The 16,764-nt window shown below is 34.5% G+C and overlaps 1 protein-coding gene across 1 annotated transcript; it reads left to right on the forward strand.

The window, feature by feature from the left end:
• The first annotated feature begins 7,845 nt into the window (after window positions 1-7,845).
• On the forward strand, window positions 7,846-16,464 carry LOC136220170 (ABC transporter B family member 4-like). The gene is made up of 12 exons (XM_066007917.1): window positions 7,846-8,918; window positions 10,133-10,187; window positions 10,384-10,559; window positions 10,649-10,870; window positions 10,956-11,194; window positions 11,376-11,901; window positions 12,009-12,282; window positions 14,104-14,903; window positions 14,984-15,250; window positions 15,351-15,614; window positions 15,707-16,000; window positions 16,106-16,464. The coding sequence occupies exons 1-12, from the start codon at window positions 8,631-8,633 to the stop codon at window positions 16,457-16,459; spliced, it is 3,759 nt and encodes a 1,252-aa protein (XP_065863989.1). The 5' UTR covers window positions 7,846-8,630; the 3' UTR covers window positions 16,460-16,464.
• The last annotated feature ends 300 nt before the right edge of the window (window positions 16,465-16,764 follow it).

Consider the following 16,764-nt stretch of genomic DNA (forward strand, 5'->3'; position numbering starts at 1 on the left):
TGGACTGAATTTGGTTAAATTTCTGCTGGAATTGGTTATAAATGTTTAATTGTACCTAAATAAAAAGGCAAAAAGCATCATTAGGCTCCTGATCTTTCAAATTTTTGGTTCATTAAACTCTTGATTTTTTTATTTGGATGGATTAAGTCCATGATCATTTATTTTTTGTCTCATTAAACCCTTGATGACCAAAAAAAGTAATTTTGAACATAAAATTCGGTTAACAAGTTGTTATTCATTAGACATGCATTTGAAATTTGTATTTTTTCACTGTTTGAGAGCAGTTTTGGATGTGTAATGTGGCTATAGAAAATCTATAAAAAATACATTTTTTAATAATTTCAAATACAGATGAAGTTAATAACGTATTTTTAACAGAATTAGATATTCACAACTTACTAATTTGGTCATCAAGGGGTTAATGAGACCAAAAATAAATAATGATGGACTTAATGTATCCAAATAAAAGATCAATGGTAATAAACCAAAAAATGAAAGATCAATGGCCTAATTATACTTTTTGCCAAATAAAAACGAAAGAAGACGGAGTTAAAGGATTTTTTTACTCCTTTGATTGCTGAATTTTTGGTGGGCTAGGCTGGAATTGGAAATTAGCTTTTTTAGTCTAGTGTCCAAGCCCGGCCCTGCCTATGAATAGGCTACTTCTTGAAGTGTTTGCTGAAATTCTGTGTCGCGGCCGCTACCTCTATCTCAACCACTCCCTATTGTTGAGATGGTTTTGCAATCCTACCGAGTTTTATTGGAAAGTTGTATTGCTTCACTAAAACATCGTCATGTTTCATCCAAAAAGTTGTGTCTTTTTAGAGGGGTTTCTGAAACATTACAACTTTATAAAATGATACATTAAATCTATAAAATGACGGCCTAAATCAAGAGAGACTATAATGGTTATTTGCATCAGAAAATATTAAAAAGGAAGAGCAAGTTCATCATTTTTGTCAGATCTTAATATAAGATCTATGATTGGACATTAACTATCATTTTGAGCTTTTAGTTCAATTGATTCCATCTTGTGCATGAGAGATCATCATTCTCTTTATTTTATTTATATATTTTTTGAATTTTAACATACATGTGATGTTTATGAATGGTTTTCACTAAATACATTATTAGTGTTTTCATTTGCTTAATAGAATTTCTCTTGCAAAGTTTCTTTATACGACTGTTATTAAGTAATATATTAATTAATATTATTCGGTTAGGAATTAAATTGAGAAATTTGTTCCTAACCAAAACTATAAAGAATTGATCATTTATATTTGCTAGGAAGACCGAGATTATTGGATGTTTGTCGTATGTTAATTATTATACTTGAAATTTTATATGTTAGTTTACTTAAGTCTATCAGTGATAACTATGTTTTAATTACTTCATATAAAATTGTCAAGTAATCTAATTTATGTCGAAATTAGAATTTATATAACTTAGCTTGCAATTTATTCTAGTAAGTATGTTTAAACAGAGTAATTGATAACAACCCAAATTATTCTTGAATAAGGAATAAGGGAAAATTAATATAAATAATGACAAACCATTATTTCTTCTAAAAGAGATATTTATGCATGATTAATATGGAATTAATGATAATTAATACATGATTAATGCAGGGGTGAATATGCAAATAATGAGGAAGAGGAAGGAGTCTCTAGCATTATGCCACACCACGTGGACCATGGCAAGATACGCCATAACGAGATACGCCCGATGAGAGCGAGTAGTTTAGACCCGCCATAGCTCTCAAGGAGAGCGTACATACGCCTTGACAGATCTAAGAATACCAAAAGGCGCCTTTATTACCATCCATGAATGGGAATAAATACAATTAAATGGCAATTAATAGCCATTAAAAGGGAATAAAGACTTAACTGTTCGAATACCTCAACTCTGAAGGTTTCGATGTTAAATGCTGGGATTAATGGAGAATTGATAGCAATTAAAGATGAGTAATGACATGACTCTTCACCTGCTTCCCCATTAATGCTGAAGGTTACAGAAACCTATATAAATACCCCAACTTCATAGGATCAAAGGTATACTTACTGATTCTCTACTTTTGTGCTTACAGTTTATTCTCAGAAATATTACTGACTTTGGCATCGGAGTGTCCCCGACCGATCCCAACGGCGCCTCACAGGGAAGTGCTTCGATCAAGGATTTTTCCACAAGTTATCAGTAATGAGTGTTGATCATTAAACTCTGTTTTCGTTACTTTACTTATTTATATATACTTTGATCTTTTACATAAATTATTTAGTTTCTAGATTGGATTGTAATTTTTTCAAACTTATTGATTCATGTAAACAAAATAAAGGGATTAATTAATAGTGAGTAATAACTATTTTTTTTCGTGGATCGATATCTTTATTACTATAATGAAATCGTGCACTTGTGGAAATTCCTTAACAAAAGCCCAATTTATCATTACATTTATTTTATTTTTTTAGGGAAAATAAAATTCATTAAGAAAAAAAAAAAGAAACACAATAAAAAACAACAACAAATCTCACGAAGTGAGGAGTTGAAAGCCATAAAATCGGACTAGTCCAAGTAAACACATCCTTAACTAATACATCAGCCACCTTATTTTCTCATGGATTCACAAACGAAACTCTAACTATACTATAATCACAGGCTATGTTACGACAACTCTTAAGACAACTACCAAACTTATAATGTATATTACAAACCCATTGAAAGAATCCCACAATCCCTTTTGAATCCACCTTGGAAACACACTCCATCAACCTTTAGACTGAACGCATTGGAGCGCAACCTTTAAACCATAAGCTTCCATCATTCGAGGAGTCCACCTCCCTGTCATTATCGACACTAAACAGCCCCTCACACCCTTCATTGATCACAAAAGACCATATCCACACCCACACGCCGACCACCAATATCGAGAGTTACATCAACATTGATTTTGAACATCTCTAGATCTGGAGGATTAATCTAAACACAACTCACAACTCACAGTATCTTGATTGTCCCTGTTCATCTGTCACATTAGTTTACCTTTATATAACTAGTTAATTTTCATATATACTTAATTAAAGTTTATATAATTTTTTTATTATATTAATAAAAGCATGAAAAATAATATTAATGATAAAATTATATTATTTTTTATTTTTTTAGGAAAAAATTGGATTTTTATTTATTAATCGGAAATACAGAAAATGGTGTTTTTGGCCCCCTATAAAAGTAATTCAAATCCGTAGAAAAATGGGGGCATAAAATTATATTATTATATAGTCCATTTTTAATTAAAAATACATAATTTTGATTATCGATTAAATGAAATGCAAATTAAATATTAATTAATTTTTTTAACATAGTCAATGAATTGAAATTTATGAAATAATTAATAATTAATTTTAATACATATTATTTTAATAAAAATTATTTTTTTATAATTTATTTGTTTATTCGGTTTGAGGCTCGTCAAACACTCTTTATATTTTCTCGCAATTAAATTTTTCTGCGTACACTAGGACTCGAACTGGAGATTCTCAGTTTAAGCGACTTGAGATTATTAATGACTCAATTTAGACTTAATTGGTTTAGTAAAAAAATAGTTGAATGTCACATTATTATTTTTCAGACGTAACATGTAACAATTGGTTTTTTTATTATTTTAATGTATCGAACATTATAAAAACTAAAGTAATTTATGATATATAAATAAATTTCTCATTTTGTATAATTATTTAATAAAATAATTTTCTAATATGTTATTCATATATATATAAATTACAAATATGACGTGACATAAATATAGATTTATAAAAATACTATATTATCATAAATTTGATTATCTACTTTTAATAAAAATAAAATAAAAATATAATTTTATATAAAATTCATAGATGGAGTGATAAAATAGATAGTTTTATTAAAACTCGAATAGTTGATAGTTTGTTTTTTAAAACAGAGATTCATTAATGGAGGTCATGAACTAGAAACAAAATCAGTAATTGGTTTAAATTTTTCTAAGGTTCAAATTTGCCCTTATCATTTCGACTGAAGTGTAGAATTATCTCTGCATACGAAATGGTAAAAGTTTGCCTCAAATTTTGCTCCTACCTCGTAGAAAAATTTCCAGTCTAATTAGACCATTATTTGATTGTCATATCAGATTTGCTAAAAAAGTATGCCGATAAATTGAAATAGTTACATGCGTATTTTCAAGTCGTTTGTAACCGTGTTAATAATGTAATACATATTTTATGTATTTTTTGTGATTAATTTATACAAATAAACTTAACTTTTGAGATTTTGACAAGTTTTTTTTGATAACTTGTTTATAACTGTGTTAATAACGTAATAACTATTTTATGCATTTTTTTTATGATTAATCTATATATTACATACTTAATTTTTTTTTTTGATATTTTTGGCATTTTTTGTAACTATTTACAACAAAGTACACATTTTAGATATAATTAAGGCTTAATAGCTTCTCAGGCCCCTCAAGTTGTCCCAATATGCAACTGACCTCGAAAATTAGACTTGTGATAACTAACCCCCTAAATTTGCGTATTTGGAACACATAACCTCTCAAATTGCTCAATTGGAATAAATAACTTCTAAAGTTGCTTATTTAGAATAAATAACCCATTTCTTCAAAAAAAAAAAAAAAAAAGAATAAATAACCCCTAAACCCAAAAAACATTCAACATAATATTACATCAGAAATAAAAGATTTGAAATTATCGATTGCTACATCTAACTAGTCTAGTGATACATGATAGGGGTCAAAAACCCCTATATTTTAGTACGGTTTTATGGACTATTTTGTATCTTTTATTTTCTTTTTATTTACTTTAATAGTAAGTTATTATTGTTTTGTCAATTTTATGTTTTTAAATTACTTTTTAGCTTTTTATTAAATATTTCTAACTTTTGTCAAGTATTTTGTCACTTTTAATAAATTAATCTCTATATGTTATTTTGAGCTTTATCTGTATCCAAAATTAAGAAATTAACCTACCAAAAATAAATCAAATTTGACTTGGTACTTAAAAAGGATTTTTGGTAGGATAATTAATTAATTTTAGGTGAATTATCTAAATAATATTTTATGAGATTATGTGCAAATTTTTAGAGATAAAGGTGGAGATTTTTAAGGATCAGAATCAAGGACCCACTCGGCGCATCAAATTCAAATAAAAGTCACGCATAATATTTTGGTAGATTTTTAGGGATTATCTTTGGGCTTTTTGTATTTAAATAATTAGATTATTTATCCCCAAAGATAAATTAGTTTTTATTAGATAATAATTGAAGAATTATTTTTCCATTAGAATAGTTTTTTATTAATTAGTTTTTCATTAGGAAAGCTTTTTATTAATTAATCTTTTATTAGGAATAGCTTTTATTAATTAGTTTTTCATTAGGAATATGATTTAGTTTTTCATTATAAATAGTTCCATTTGTTAGGAATTATTTATATCTTTCATTTATTGTAATTTACTTTAGCCTTCACCCTTGAAGAATCCTCTCCACCTCCTCCGTCTTCTTCAACCTCCATTGAAGCAACTTTGAAGCTCCATTCACCGAGGATTATTCAAGGTCCGTCCTTAAATCCTAGGAAGTCGGCTGCATGATAGACAGGTTCACTGAAAGGTATTTTCTTATCTCTTTTCATCTAATTATGTTTTTATCTCTTGATACAGTCTATGAATCCTATGCTAATTGTATCCCCGTGACAATGTTCTTCATCTTTAATAATATTTTAACTCTTGTTTTGTTCAATGATTTATTTGTTTAATCTTTGTCTTACGCTTTATTTAATTGGTTTAACTCATTCAAAAGCCCCAAAATCTAGTTGACACATATTGTGAGCTGAATCTGACATAGTCAGAGCCTAGGAGATTGACGACCTCTTAGTTGATTAAGCCCAAATTGCCGAGCCTTAGACCTAGTTTCGCCCTTACAAGGGAATCAGGCTCTAGGGACTTCAGTAGGGTAAGTAGGGTTAATCGCCTTAAATACAAGTGACTTAGATTAGGTTTTTAATCAATTGACCTAATAATCTAGTTTCATTATTATCGTTCATACCATATTCCCTCAGGTAATTGCATTAGTGAAAGATCACATAGGAGTAGTTTAACTTAATTAGGCGTAGAATAACTTAATTAGAATTAGAATAACTTAGCTAGGAGTAGAGTAATTCAACTAGGAGTAGATTAACTTAATCAAAACCAACTCAAAACCCACACAACCTAGATAACACCTCAGACCCTGTAGCTCGATACTTGCAGGAATAATCATGTGGATTCGATACCTCGACTTGTCCAGATTATTACTTGAAAACGACGGGGTACACTTATCCCTTAGTGAGCCTTCAACGGGAGGCGCATCAATACATTAAGTAAAGGACAAAAAAAACTCTCGAGATAACCTATTTGAAAGGTTATTTGTTCGAAATAAGCAAGTTGATGGGGTTAGTTGTTCCAAATCTAAGTTCAGATGGTCAGTTGCAGTATTGGAACAACTTGGGGGATTGAGAAGGTATTAAGCCTATAATTAATGTTTAGAATATCTCATGTAATTGTTAAATAGTATGGTAAACTACTTTATTCAAATATTGTCAGATAGTGGTAAGACTGATCCTACTTGAAAATGTTAAAGCTAAACTTCTTAGCATTGTACACATTAGATAGGACTGCAATTGAATCGAACCGAGTTTTGACATGCTCATGTTTGGTTTGTCAGAAAATTAACGAGTTCAAACTCAACATCTTGTTCGTGAGCTGCTCGCGAGCTTGTTCACAAGCTTATTCAAGAGTTTTGCTCGCGGACAACTCATTAATTTAATTCATGAACTTCGCTTGCAAACAATTCATGAATTATGTTCATCAATTATATTGATTTGATTTTTTTTTAACACAAAACTATATAATTTTGAAATCTGCAAAATTAAAGTTTACACAAAACTCGTTGCTTTACATTTCTCCTTTATAAAAATACTATTATTAAAAAATAACTGAACCAAACTTGCTCACGAGCTTGTTCATGAACCTACAACCAAACTTGCTTACAGGCTTTTAATTGGTGTTTCACCGTGCTCAAGTTTGGCTTGTTTATAAATGTTGTCAAACACAATCGAGCTTTTACCGAGCCGAGAGTCTGAGCGATAATCTCTCAATTCACCCCTCAGGTCCGACCCAATTTGGATTGGACAACCAACTAGTCCAATTTACAATTACATTTGCATGGTTCTAGAGTTAAATACATTGTTGGTCACTGAACTTTTATAATTGTCTTAAAATGATCACTTAACTTCAATTTGTCTCTCAATAACATAACTCCAGCAACTATAAGAGCAAAAAGGCACTAGAAATATGACATGGCTTCCACGTCGGCATTAGTGAACTTTCACTGTTGATCCAAATGACATGTGATTGTCACCTAGCTGACACATGTTGTTTCGGGCAGCCAGGTATCAACCATGTGTCATCCAGCTGACATTAGACATCCAACGACTTTAAGTGTAAAAGATGAGTTCTTATATTAAGCACTGAGTCTTCCATGTCATTCGGATGATTCCCAATTCACATTTGGACACGTGTATTATGACCCTACGTAATAATTAAAATAGTGAGACCTCTTATAATATGTATTGGTCCATATTACACATGTCAAAATATGTATGAGATGTCCTCCATTTAACATGGAGAATCGGGTATTTCGAATAATTTACCGTAAAAGATGCCGGAAATATGATACGACTTCCCTGTCTAGTGAACTTTTAGCATTTTTCAAGATGATATGTGAGATAACATGAGTTTTTCGATCAAGCTATTTTTCAAAGTTTTTTTTTGGTAGACAAAATTCAAAATTGGACGTTTTTGGCGGGAAAATACATTTATAACCGTGGAAAACAATCAACAAAGTAGCAGATAAGAATGAGAATGACAGGATATTGACAGAAACAACTTCATTTTCAAACAACAAACAATAAAGAAAGAATCCCCTTTGGTTCTATCATGAGAATCCTTGCATTTCATCTCCATCTCTTTGTCTCCATTGCTTTCAACGATACCATTTATCCCCTTCTACACTTCTTAACTTCATCCACTGCACTCTCTCCATCTCCCCAATATCTATGTCTTTATAATGGTTGCCAATTTCCGCAGATTTCCCCAATTTTATGCGTTTCCGCATTTTCGTACAATTAAGTATGCACACAACATGTTTGATAAATTGTCTACAACAGCAGCACTTTCTCTAACTCAATTGATTCAACTCTAGCTGGAAATGGAGTTCTAGATCAAGTTGAAAATCCCCAATTGTATGTGGTTCCCTTCCTTACAATTAAGTATGAACACAACATGTTCGATAAATTGTCTACAACAGCAGCACTTTCTCTAACTCAATTGATTCAACTCTAGCTGGAAATGGAGTTCTAGATCAAGTTGAAAAACAAAATCAAAGTCCGTAGGAGCAGTCACCAGTTTCTACAGAGTTCCCCAATTGTGTGTGTTTCCACAATTAAGTATGCACACAACATGTTTGATATATTGTCTACAACACCAGCAATTTCTCAAACTCAGTTAATTCAACTCTAGTTGGAATTGGAGTATCAAATCAATCTGTTTGATATGGCTAATGGAAGAATTTCTCCTACAAGAATGAAGAAAGAAGGAAGTAGTTGCAATGATCAAGATGCAGAGAAGATGGTTGAGAAAAAGACGCACCGAGCTACTGTACCGTTTTACAAGTTGTTCTCTTTCGCTGACTCTTTGGACATTCTATTGATGTTTATTGGCACGGTTGCTGCTTTTGGAAATGGGCTGTGTATGCCACTTATGACCATTCTTTTAGGAGAACTAATTGATTCTGCTGGCCAATCTCTCACCATCAACGTTGTGGCGCACAATGTTGCTAAGGTATGATTCTGAGTATTAAGATAACCATCCTTTTTGTATTACTTCCACTTGCCGGTTTCCATAAGTTAACATTCTCTCATTTCCTAAATGGGATAAGGTCTATGTTGCACGGAAGTGGATTAAGAAACCGGAACGGACACCCGGGAAAAGTAATTTCTAAGAAACATAGGAAACAGAAACTTGGGGAACATTTAAATATTAAAACTAGAGGGGCAATATTTATAAATACTAAAACTATAATAATATATTTAAAAAAAACAAGAACAAAGAACAAAATGAAGAAAGTTCAAGCTCAGATTTAGGAGACAATAATTATAAGAGAAAGAAATATAGGTAGGTTTTTTAAACTGAAGGGTACAAGTAAGGAATTATCGGCCAAATAGTAAGTTTCAATTTTTCTAACCTTAGACTGAATAGGAATTGCAAAATAGAAAGTTTGAATTTCCAGAATTTTAGTCGAAATAGGCAAAGGAAACCGTTTAAAAACTGAGAGACCAATTTCATATTTTGGGTAATTACAGAAACGTGCCCGGAAACATTTTGTATGGAGTTTCCGTTCCCCACATTTGCTGGAAACGGTGAAACTCATCTCATGATGAGTTTTCGTGTCGGCAGCCAAGATGAATTTTACTCCTAACGTCTAAAATGATGCAATTTTACCCCTAATGTTTACAAGTTGGGCCAACTCCTTAACTTTTGAAAGTTAGACCAATCTCCCGTCATTATTAACGAAGCACCCTACAAAGTCATTAATATCGTTATCTCCACTACACGTGTGCATCATATTCACTCATTGGTAACATATCAAAGACGTGTAAACGTGAAAAAAAATTAAAAAGTTCAAAAAAATTATCTCCTGCTCTGCACCAGATTAAGACATGTGTACTCACGAGATATTTTTTCATACGTGTACATGTGTCTTTGATATGTTGCTAATGAGTGATAACACAATGCACATGTAGACTGAAGATAACAAATACATGACTGCGTAGAGTATACTTGTAATTAGAAGTAAAGTAAAATTGATCCAACTTGCAAATGTTAGGGGTATAGTTGCACCATTTATGACGATAGGGGTAAAATTGCTATTTGCTACCAACGTTGAGCATATTTTTGCACTTATCCCTTTCCTAAATTGTTCATTCAAACCATAGGAGTTATTTACAATGACTGATTAATTTATGTACTAAGAGCTTTGTGAATGGTATCTTCAGGTGTCTTTGAAGTTTGTCTATTTGGCTTTGGGGTCTGGTTTTGCATCATTTTTTCGTAAGTATATTCAGATCCTTACACTGTCCAAAACTTCAGCTTCTAGATTTTGTAATTTGGGAAGTTTTTTTTTTTTTTTTTTTTTTTTTTTTTTATCATTAAAAGCTAATTTCAAAGGGGACATATGATCTGAAAAGTAAGACGTCTTCAGTGAAAGGAAATGATGTAAAAGCTACACTTTTTTGCTATGTTTCAGAGGTGTCTTGTTGGATGGTCACTGGAGAGAGGCAAGCCGCTCGAATCAGAAGTTTATACTTGAAAACTATATTGAGACAAGATATTAGTTTCTTTGATAGAGAAACTAATACTGGGGAAGTTATTGGGAGAATGTCAGGCGATACCGTTCTTATTCAGGAAGCTATGGGCGATAAGGTATGTTAATTCCTACCATTTTATCACTTGACACGTGTGTTAGTGAGATTAAAAGGAACTCCTTAGATGTTTGATTTGAATATGTGCAGGTTGGGATTTTTATTCAGATGATAGCTTCATTCTTTGGAGGCTTCGTAATAGCTTTCTTTAAGGGGTGGCTTCTCACGCTTGTCATGTTATCGTTAATTCCACTTATTGTCATCTCCGGTGCAATCATGAATAAGCTTGTAGGAAAGCTAGCATCTCGTGGACAGACTTCCTATTCGCTTGCAGCAAATATTGTTGAACAAACAATTGGCTCGATAAGAACTGTATGATAGATTTTATCTGCTATTCAAGACAGAATTTGTTTTCTTTGTCTTGCTAAATATAATACAATTGTCGTTCTCTATAAAGGTTGCATCTTTTACCGGAGAGAAGCGAGCTATTGCGAAATACAACAAATCCCTGAGCAAAGCTTATGAGTCCGGTGTGCAAGAAGGATTGGCTGCTGGATTAGGCTTTGGTGTGCTAATGTTTATTTTGTTCTGCAGTTACGGTCTTGCTGTGTGGCTTGGCGGGATAATGGTACTTCATAAAGGCTACACAGGAGGGAAGGTCATCAATGTGATTTTTGCTCTATTAACTGGTTCTTTGTAAGTAGAATGCTTTCCCTTTTTGGTTTGGAAAATTATTGATTTACTGGTTTCGTATGAAGCTTGTACAATTAAACGAAACTTAAATAACAAATGATGCTTATTAAATTGGTAGTCTCTAATATGCTTTAATTGAATTTGTGATCCATAATTCAAACTTTCTTTTTTGGAATCACTCGAGGTCCCTGGGGCAGGCATCGCCATGTATGAGTGCATTTGCGGCGGGACAAGCTGCTGCAGTTAAGATGTTTGAGGTTATCAGTAGGAAGCCAGAGATTGATTCTTACGACCTAAAAGGACTGAAACGGAAACACCTTTCTGGAGATATTGAATTAAGAGATGTTTGTTTCAGTTACCCGACGAGGCCTGATGAGCAGATATTTAGTGGTTTCTCTCTTTCAATTCGTCGTGGTACAACTGCAGCTTTGGTCGGAGAGAGTGGAAGTGGAAAATCAACAGTGATCAGTTTGATTGAGAGGTTTTATGATCCACAGGCCGGTGAAGTTCTTATAGATGGAATCAATCTTAGGAAATTCCAAGTAAAATGGATCCGGAAGAAAATTGGTCTTGTCAGCCAGGAACCGGTGCTGTTTCCTTCAAGCATTAGAGAGAATATAGCCTATGGAAAGGATGATGCAACTATTGAAGAGATACAAGCTGCTTCGGCGCTCGCAAATGCTGCTAAGTTTATAAATAAGCTACCACAGGTTTTTGATTATTCAACATTCAGCTCCTTTTATTTGATTATGCATAGATATATATTATCTTCGTTTAATAAGTCATGCCCTTGAGAATGTGTTTCTCGTGTTTCCAGGGATTAGAAACAAATGTAGGGGAGCACGGAATTCATTTATCTGGAGGCCAAAAGCAAAGAATTGCCATAGCCAGAGCAGTACTGAAGAACCCTAGAATTCTCCTCCTAGATGAAGCCACTAGTTCTCTTGATGCAGAATCAGAAAGGACTGTGCAAGAGGCGTTGGATACGGTTATGATGAATCGAACTACGGTCATGGTAGCCCATCGCTTAACTACAGTGAGAAATGCAGATGTGATAGCTGTTATTCAGAAAGGAAGGATTGTTCAAAAAGGTGAAACATTTCTGATGAACACTAGAAAAATTGATCAAACATATAAAATATATTCGGAAAACTTCTAATCACTCAAACATAGTGAATGGTTGCACTCTCTCTCCAAATATGGGTAAATTACACCATAGTTATTGTCATGGAACCGTTTTAGCTAAAAGCTCAAGCTTATAGTTAAAGGTCCCTTTCATATTAATAGCTGACACATGACTTAGAGGCCCATATTACCATGTCCTGCAAATAACTCAACAAATGGAGCTGCCAGGAATCGAACCCAGGACCACTTGGTCACACTGTCTCCGATACCATGTCATGGAACCGTTTTAGCTAAAAGCTCAAGCTTATAGTTAAAGGTCCCTTTCATATTAATAGCTGACATGGCGTGCTAAGGCACATGGCGCACGCAGTGCTTAGCGCCTTAACATCCTGAATGGGGGGCGCAGTCGCCCTAGCTCGCGCCAAGATGCAGTTGCCAAAGGCGCGCCTCTGTGACATAGGTGCACTTTTTAGGTTTTTTTAAAGTTTTTATGGTAGGTTTAAATTCACCCTTGGATTAGATGTGATCTGAGGGTCCCAAATAAGAAAATAAAAAGTATTAAAAAGAGAAAGACTATATAGTTGAACAATTGACTTTAGCTTTATAATATGGGGTTTATTGCATGTTAGAATTTATTTATAATCATGGTTTAGTATTCATTGCATTTTTATTTTAGTCTTATAGTTTTATAATTTTTATTTTTGTAAGTGCACCTTGTGTCGCTATGGCCCGGCCATGCGCCAAGGCTCCAGGACCCTACATGTGCCTTTGATAACTATAAATTACACACATGACCACTAAACTTTACTCATTTTCACGGTATGGCCAACTAAAGTTCAAAACGTAACATAAAAGCTATGAAGCACGGACTCTTCCCCGGGGTCGCCGTGGCCGAGTCGGACTCGCCGGTCTCGGGGACTCGGCGGTGACACGGCCGGAAAATGGGACACGGATGGGGTAAAAAAAAGTTAAAAATTAGGGTTTTTTTTAAATTTTTTTTATAAAATTTAAGGATCAATTATGCAATTTGTCAAAAATCCTAAATTATAATCTCTATCGCACGAATTAGAATTAGGTCTTCTCTCCTTCCTGCGCAAATCGCGATTTCAACCCCCGTGCTGCGTACATCGCAGTTCTCCTAACATCACGATTTCGTTTTTGTTTGGGAATAATCAGAAACAATTTCTTCTCTCCTGGGTTCTTCCTTCTCATGCGCTGCGATTCTTCTCCTGGGTTCTTCTCCTAACATCACGATTCCGATTTGTGATTTAGCATGTTTTTTATATATTTTTATATCTAATATATATGTAATTAATTATATAAAATTTGCCGTGTCCCCGCCGCACCCGTGTCTCATATTTTCTAAAAATGCCGTTTGCCGTGTCCGCACCCGCGTCCGCACCCGTGTCCGTGCTTCATAGCATAAAAGTCACTCAACTTTACACTTTGTAACATTATGACCATTAAACTTTAACTAACGCCTCAAAATGACTGTTGATGACCTCAAATGGAAATGTTCAAGAGTTAAAGGTCGTCAACGGTCATTTGAGGCGTTAGATCGAAGTTTAATGGCCATAATGTTAGGAAGTGTAAAGTTGAGTGTCATCAATGTTACATTTTGAAGTTTAGTGGCCATACCGTGAAAAGAGTAAAGTTCAGTGGCCATGGGTGTAATTTACCCCTCCAAATATATAGGCACACACGTATCATCCATTGCAGCTACATTAACACTGTTGAGTTAGATGGAAACAACAAACTTTACATCATGCTCATTTTCAACTGATCAGGTTCGCATTCTGAGCTACTTAAGGATCCCGATGGAGCATATGTGGAGCTTATAAAGTTGCAACAATTTGGCTTAGAGACCGAGCATAATATAGTTAATAAACCAGATGGCAGCCGTCAATCAATCTGCATTTCAGCTGGTACATCCCCTATAGTTAGCAATGCGGAAAAGGTAGCAGTGAAAAGTCATGGCACTACCACATCAGAGCTATCAAAACTGCCTCAGGAAGGCCCTCTGCGCCGCCTGGCGTATCTTAATAGCCCAGAGGTTCCTGTTTTAGTGCTCGGTGCTTTAGCTGCTGTGGCTAATGGAATAATCTTACCTATTTTTGGTTTGATGCTTGCTAATATAATAAAAACCTATTATGAAAAAGAAGGTCAACTCGAGAAAGATTCTAGATTTTGGGCATTTATGTTTGTTTTGCTTGGTTTGATGTCTTTACTGGCTACACCATCGAGTACATACTTTTTTGCTGTGGCGGGGTGTAGGTTAATAAAAAGGATTCGGTCAATGTGCTTTGAGAAAGTAGTAAATATGGAGATAGCTTGGTTTGATGAACCAAATAATTCAAGTGGTGCAATTGGTGCAAGGCTCTCAGCAGATGCAGCTGCAATGCGAGGTTTAATGGGAGACACGTTTGCTTTGCTCATTCAAAACGCTGCAACAGGAATTGCAGGTTTGATCATTGCTTTTCATGCAAATTGGCAATTATCTCTTGTAATCATCGCTCTAATACCGCTAATGGGAGTCAGCGGATACGCTCAGTTGAAGTCTATGAAAGGATTCAACGCAAATGTGAAGGTTAGCTCTAATCTCTGTCCGACATTCTTGCTTAGCAAGGAATTCATGGTAAATTAACAAATTTTCCCGAATTTTGGCAGAAAATGTATGAGGAAGCAAGCCAAGTGGCTTCTGATGCAGTCAGCAGTATCAGAACAGTTGCTTCGTTCTGCGCTGAAGAAAATGTAATGCATCGGTACCAGAAGAAGTGTGATGGGCCGCTTAAGGAAGGAATGAGGAGAGCCGTGATTTGCGGGACAGGATTCGGTCTTTCTTTCTTTTTTCTTTTTCTTGTCTACAGTGTCAGTTTTTATGTTGGAGCTCGTCTAGTTGATAGTGGCAAGACAACATTCACCGAGGTTTTTCGAGTAATTTCCTCATTTCTTTTCCACCACAGCTAGGCACTCTCAAATTTTGTTTTCGTTTGGTGTTTCATCGTAAAATGATGTTGTTAGATGCTTTCTGCAGGTGTTTTTTGCTCTTAGTATGACAGCTGTTGGGATTTCTCAATCAAGCACTCTGGCACCGGATGCAAGTAAAGCTGAGAGTTCCGCTGTCTCTATATTTGAAATTCTTGATCAGAAATCTAAGATAGATCCTAGTGATCCTTCTGGGAAAATAATAAAAGAAATGAAGGGAAAGATTGAGTTCTGCAATGTTCGATTTAAGTATCCCATGAGGCCCGATTTTCAAATATTCGGAGGTTTTAGCTTGGTTATACGTCCGGGGAAGGTAATTTAACTGCATATGACTAGATTTAATGTTGAGTTCTCTCTTATACTCGCTTAAACATGGCAACCTTGAGACCGTAATTGTTATAACAGACAGTTGCCCTGGTTGGAGAAAGCGGGAGTGGAAAATCAACAGTGATCTCATTGCTGCAAAGATTTTACGACCCTGATTCGGGAAAAATTACACTAGATGGAATAAAGATACAAAGATTGAAACTGAAATGGCTAAGGCAACAGATGGGTCTAGTGAGTCAGGAGCCTGTATTATTCAATGACAGCATCCGGGCCAACATAAGATATGGAAAGCGAGGAAATGCAACGGAGGCGGAAATTATAGCAGCAGCAGAATTAGCCAATGCTCATAACTTCATCAGTAGTCTAGAACAGGTTAGAAAATGCTAAATGACAAGTACATTTGGCATTTACTAATGCCTTCAGCATCAGATTATGATTCAGTACTCACACAAGATTTGACCCATTTGGAAAATGCAGGGGTATGATAGTCGAGTAGGGGAGCGAGGGGTGCAATTATCTGGCGGACAGAAACAACGGGTGGCAATTGCGCGGGCCATATTGAAGGCTCCGAAAATATTACTTCTAGATGAAGCAACAAGTGCTCTAGATGCAGAGTCGGAAAGAGTAGTTCAAGATGCATTAGAAAGAGTTACGGTGGGACGAACGACGTTAATGATTGCGCATCGATTATCGACAGTTAAGTCAGCAGATGTGATTGCTGTGATGAAAAATGGAGTCATAGTTGAGAAAGGAAAGCATGATACTTTGATTAAAATCAGTAATGGTGCTTATGCTTCCTTAATGGCTCTACAATCAACTGCTTCATCTTAAGGGCCTTTCTTAAATGGTCCAAAATATAGTACGTCTTCTTGGGCCTTTCTTAAATGGTATAAGTAAGCCATTTGCTAAATTTTAGTTAACTACCTTGTTTCTTACACTTCCAATCCGACAGGCAGAATCAGAATTAGGTAAATAACGTCTAATTTCATGGGTTAAATGCACCATTAGTCACTGGACTTTCATGGTTGTCTTATAATAGTCATCTATGTTGCACGGACACGGACATGGAAAACTTATTTCTAAAACATAACCTTCATAAAATAGCCTACAAACGAAAATGGACATGGACACGAAAT

Source organism: Euphorbia lathyris, chromosome 2 (genome assembly GCF_963576675.1).
Source record: "Euphorbia lathyris chromosome 2, ddEupLath1.1, whole genome shotgun sequence".
Taxonomy (NCBI): Eukaryota; Viridiplantae; Streptophyta; class Magnoliopsida; order Malpighiales; family Euphorbiaceae; genus Euphorbia; species Euphorbia lathyris.

Coding starts and splice junctions, on each gene's coding strand:
- LOC136220170 (XM_066007917.1), top strand. CDS start 8,631: ATGGCTAATGGAAGAATTTCTCCTACAAGAATGAAGAAAGAAGGAAGT. Junction 10,871..10,955: donor CAATTGGCTCGATAAGAACT/GTATGATAGATT, acceptor TTCTCTATAAAG/GTTGCATCTTTTACCGGAGA. Junction 16,001..16,105: donor TCATCAGTAGTCTAGAACAG/GTTAGAAAATGC, acceptor TGGAAAATGCAG/GGGTATGATAGTCGAGTAGG.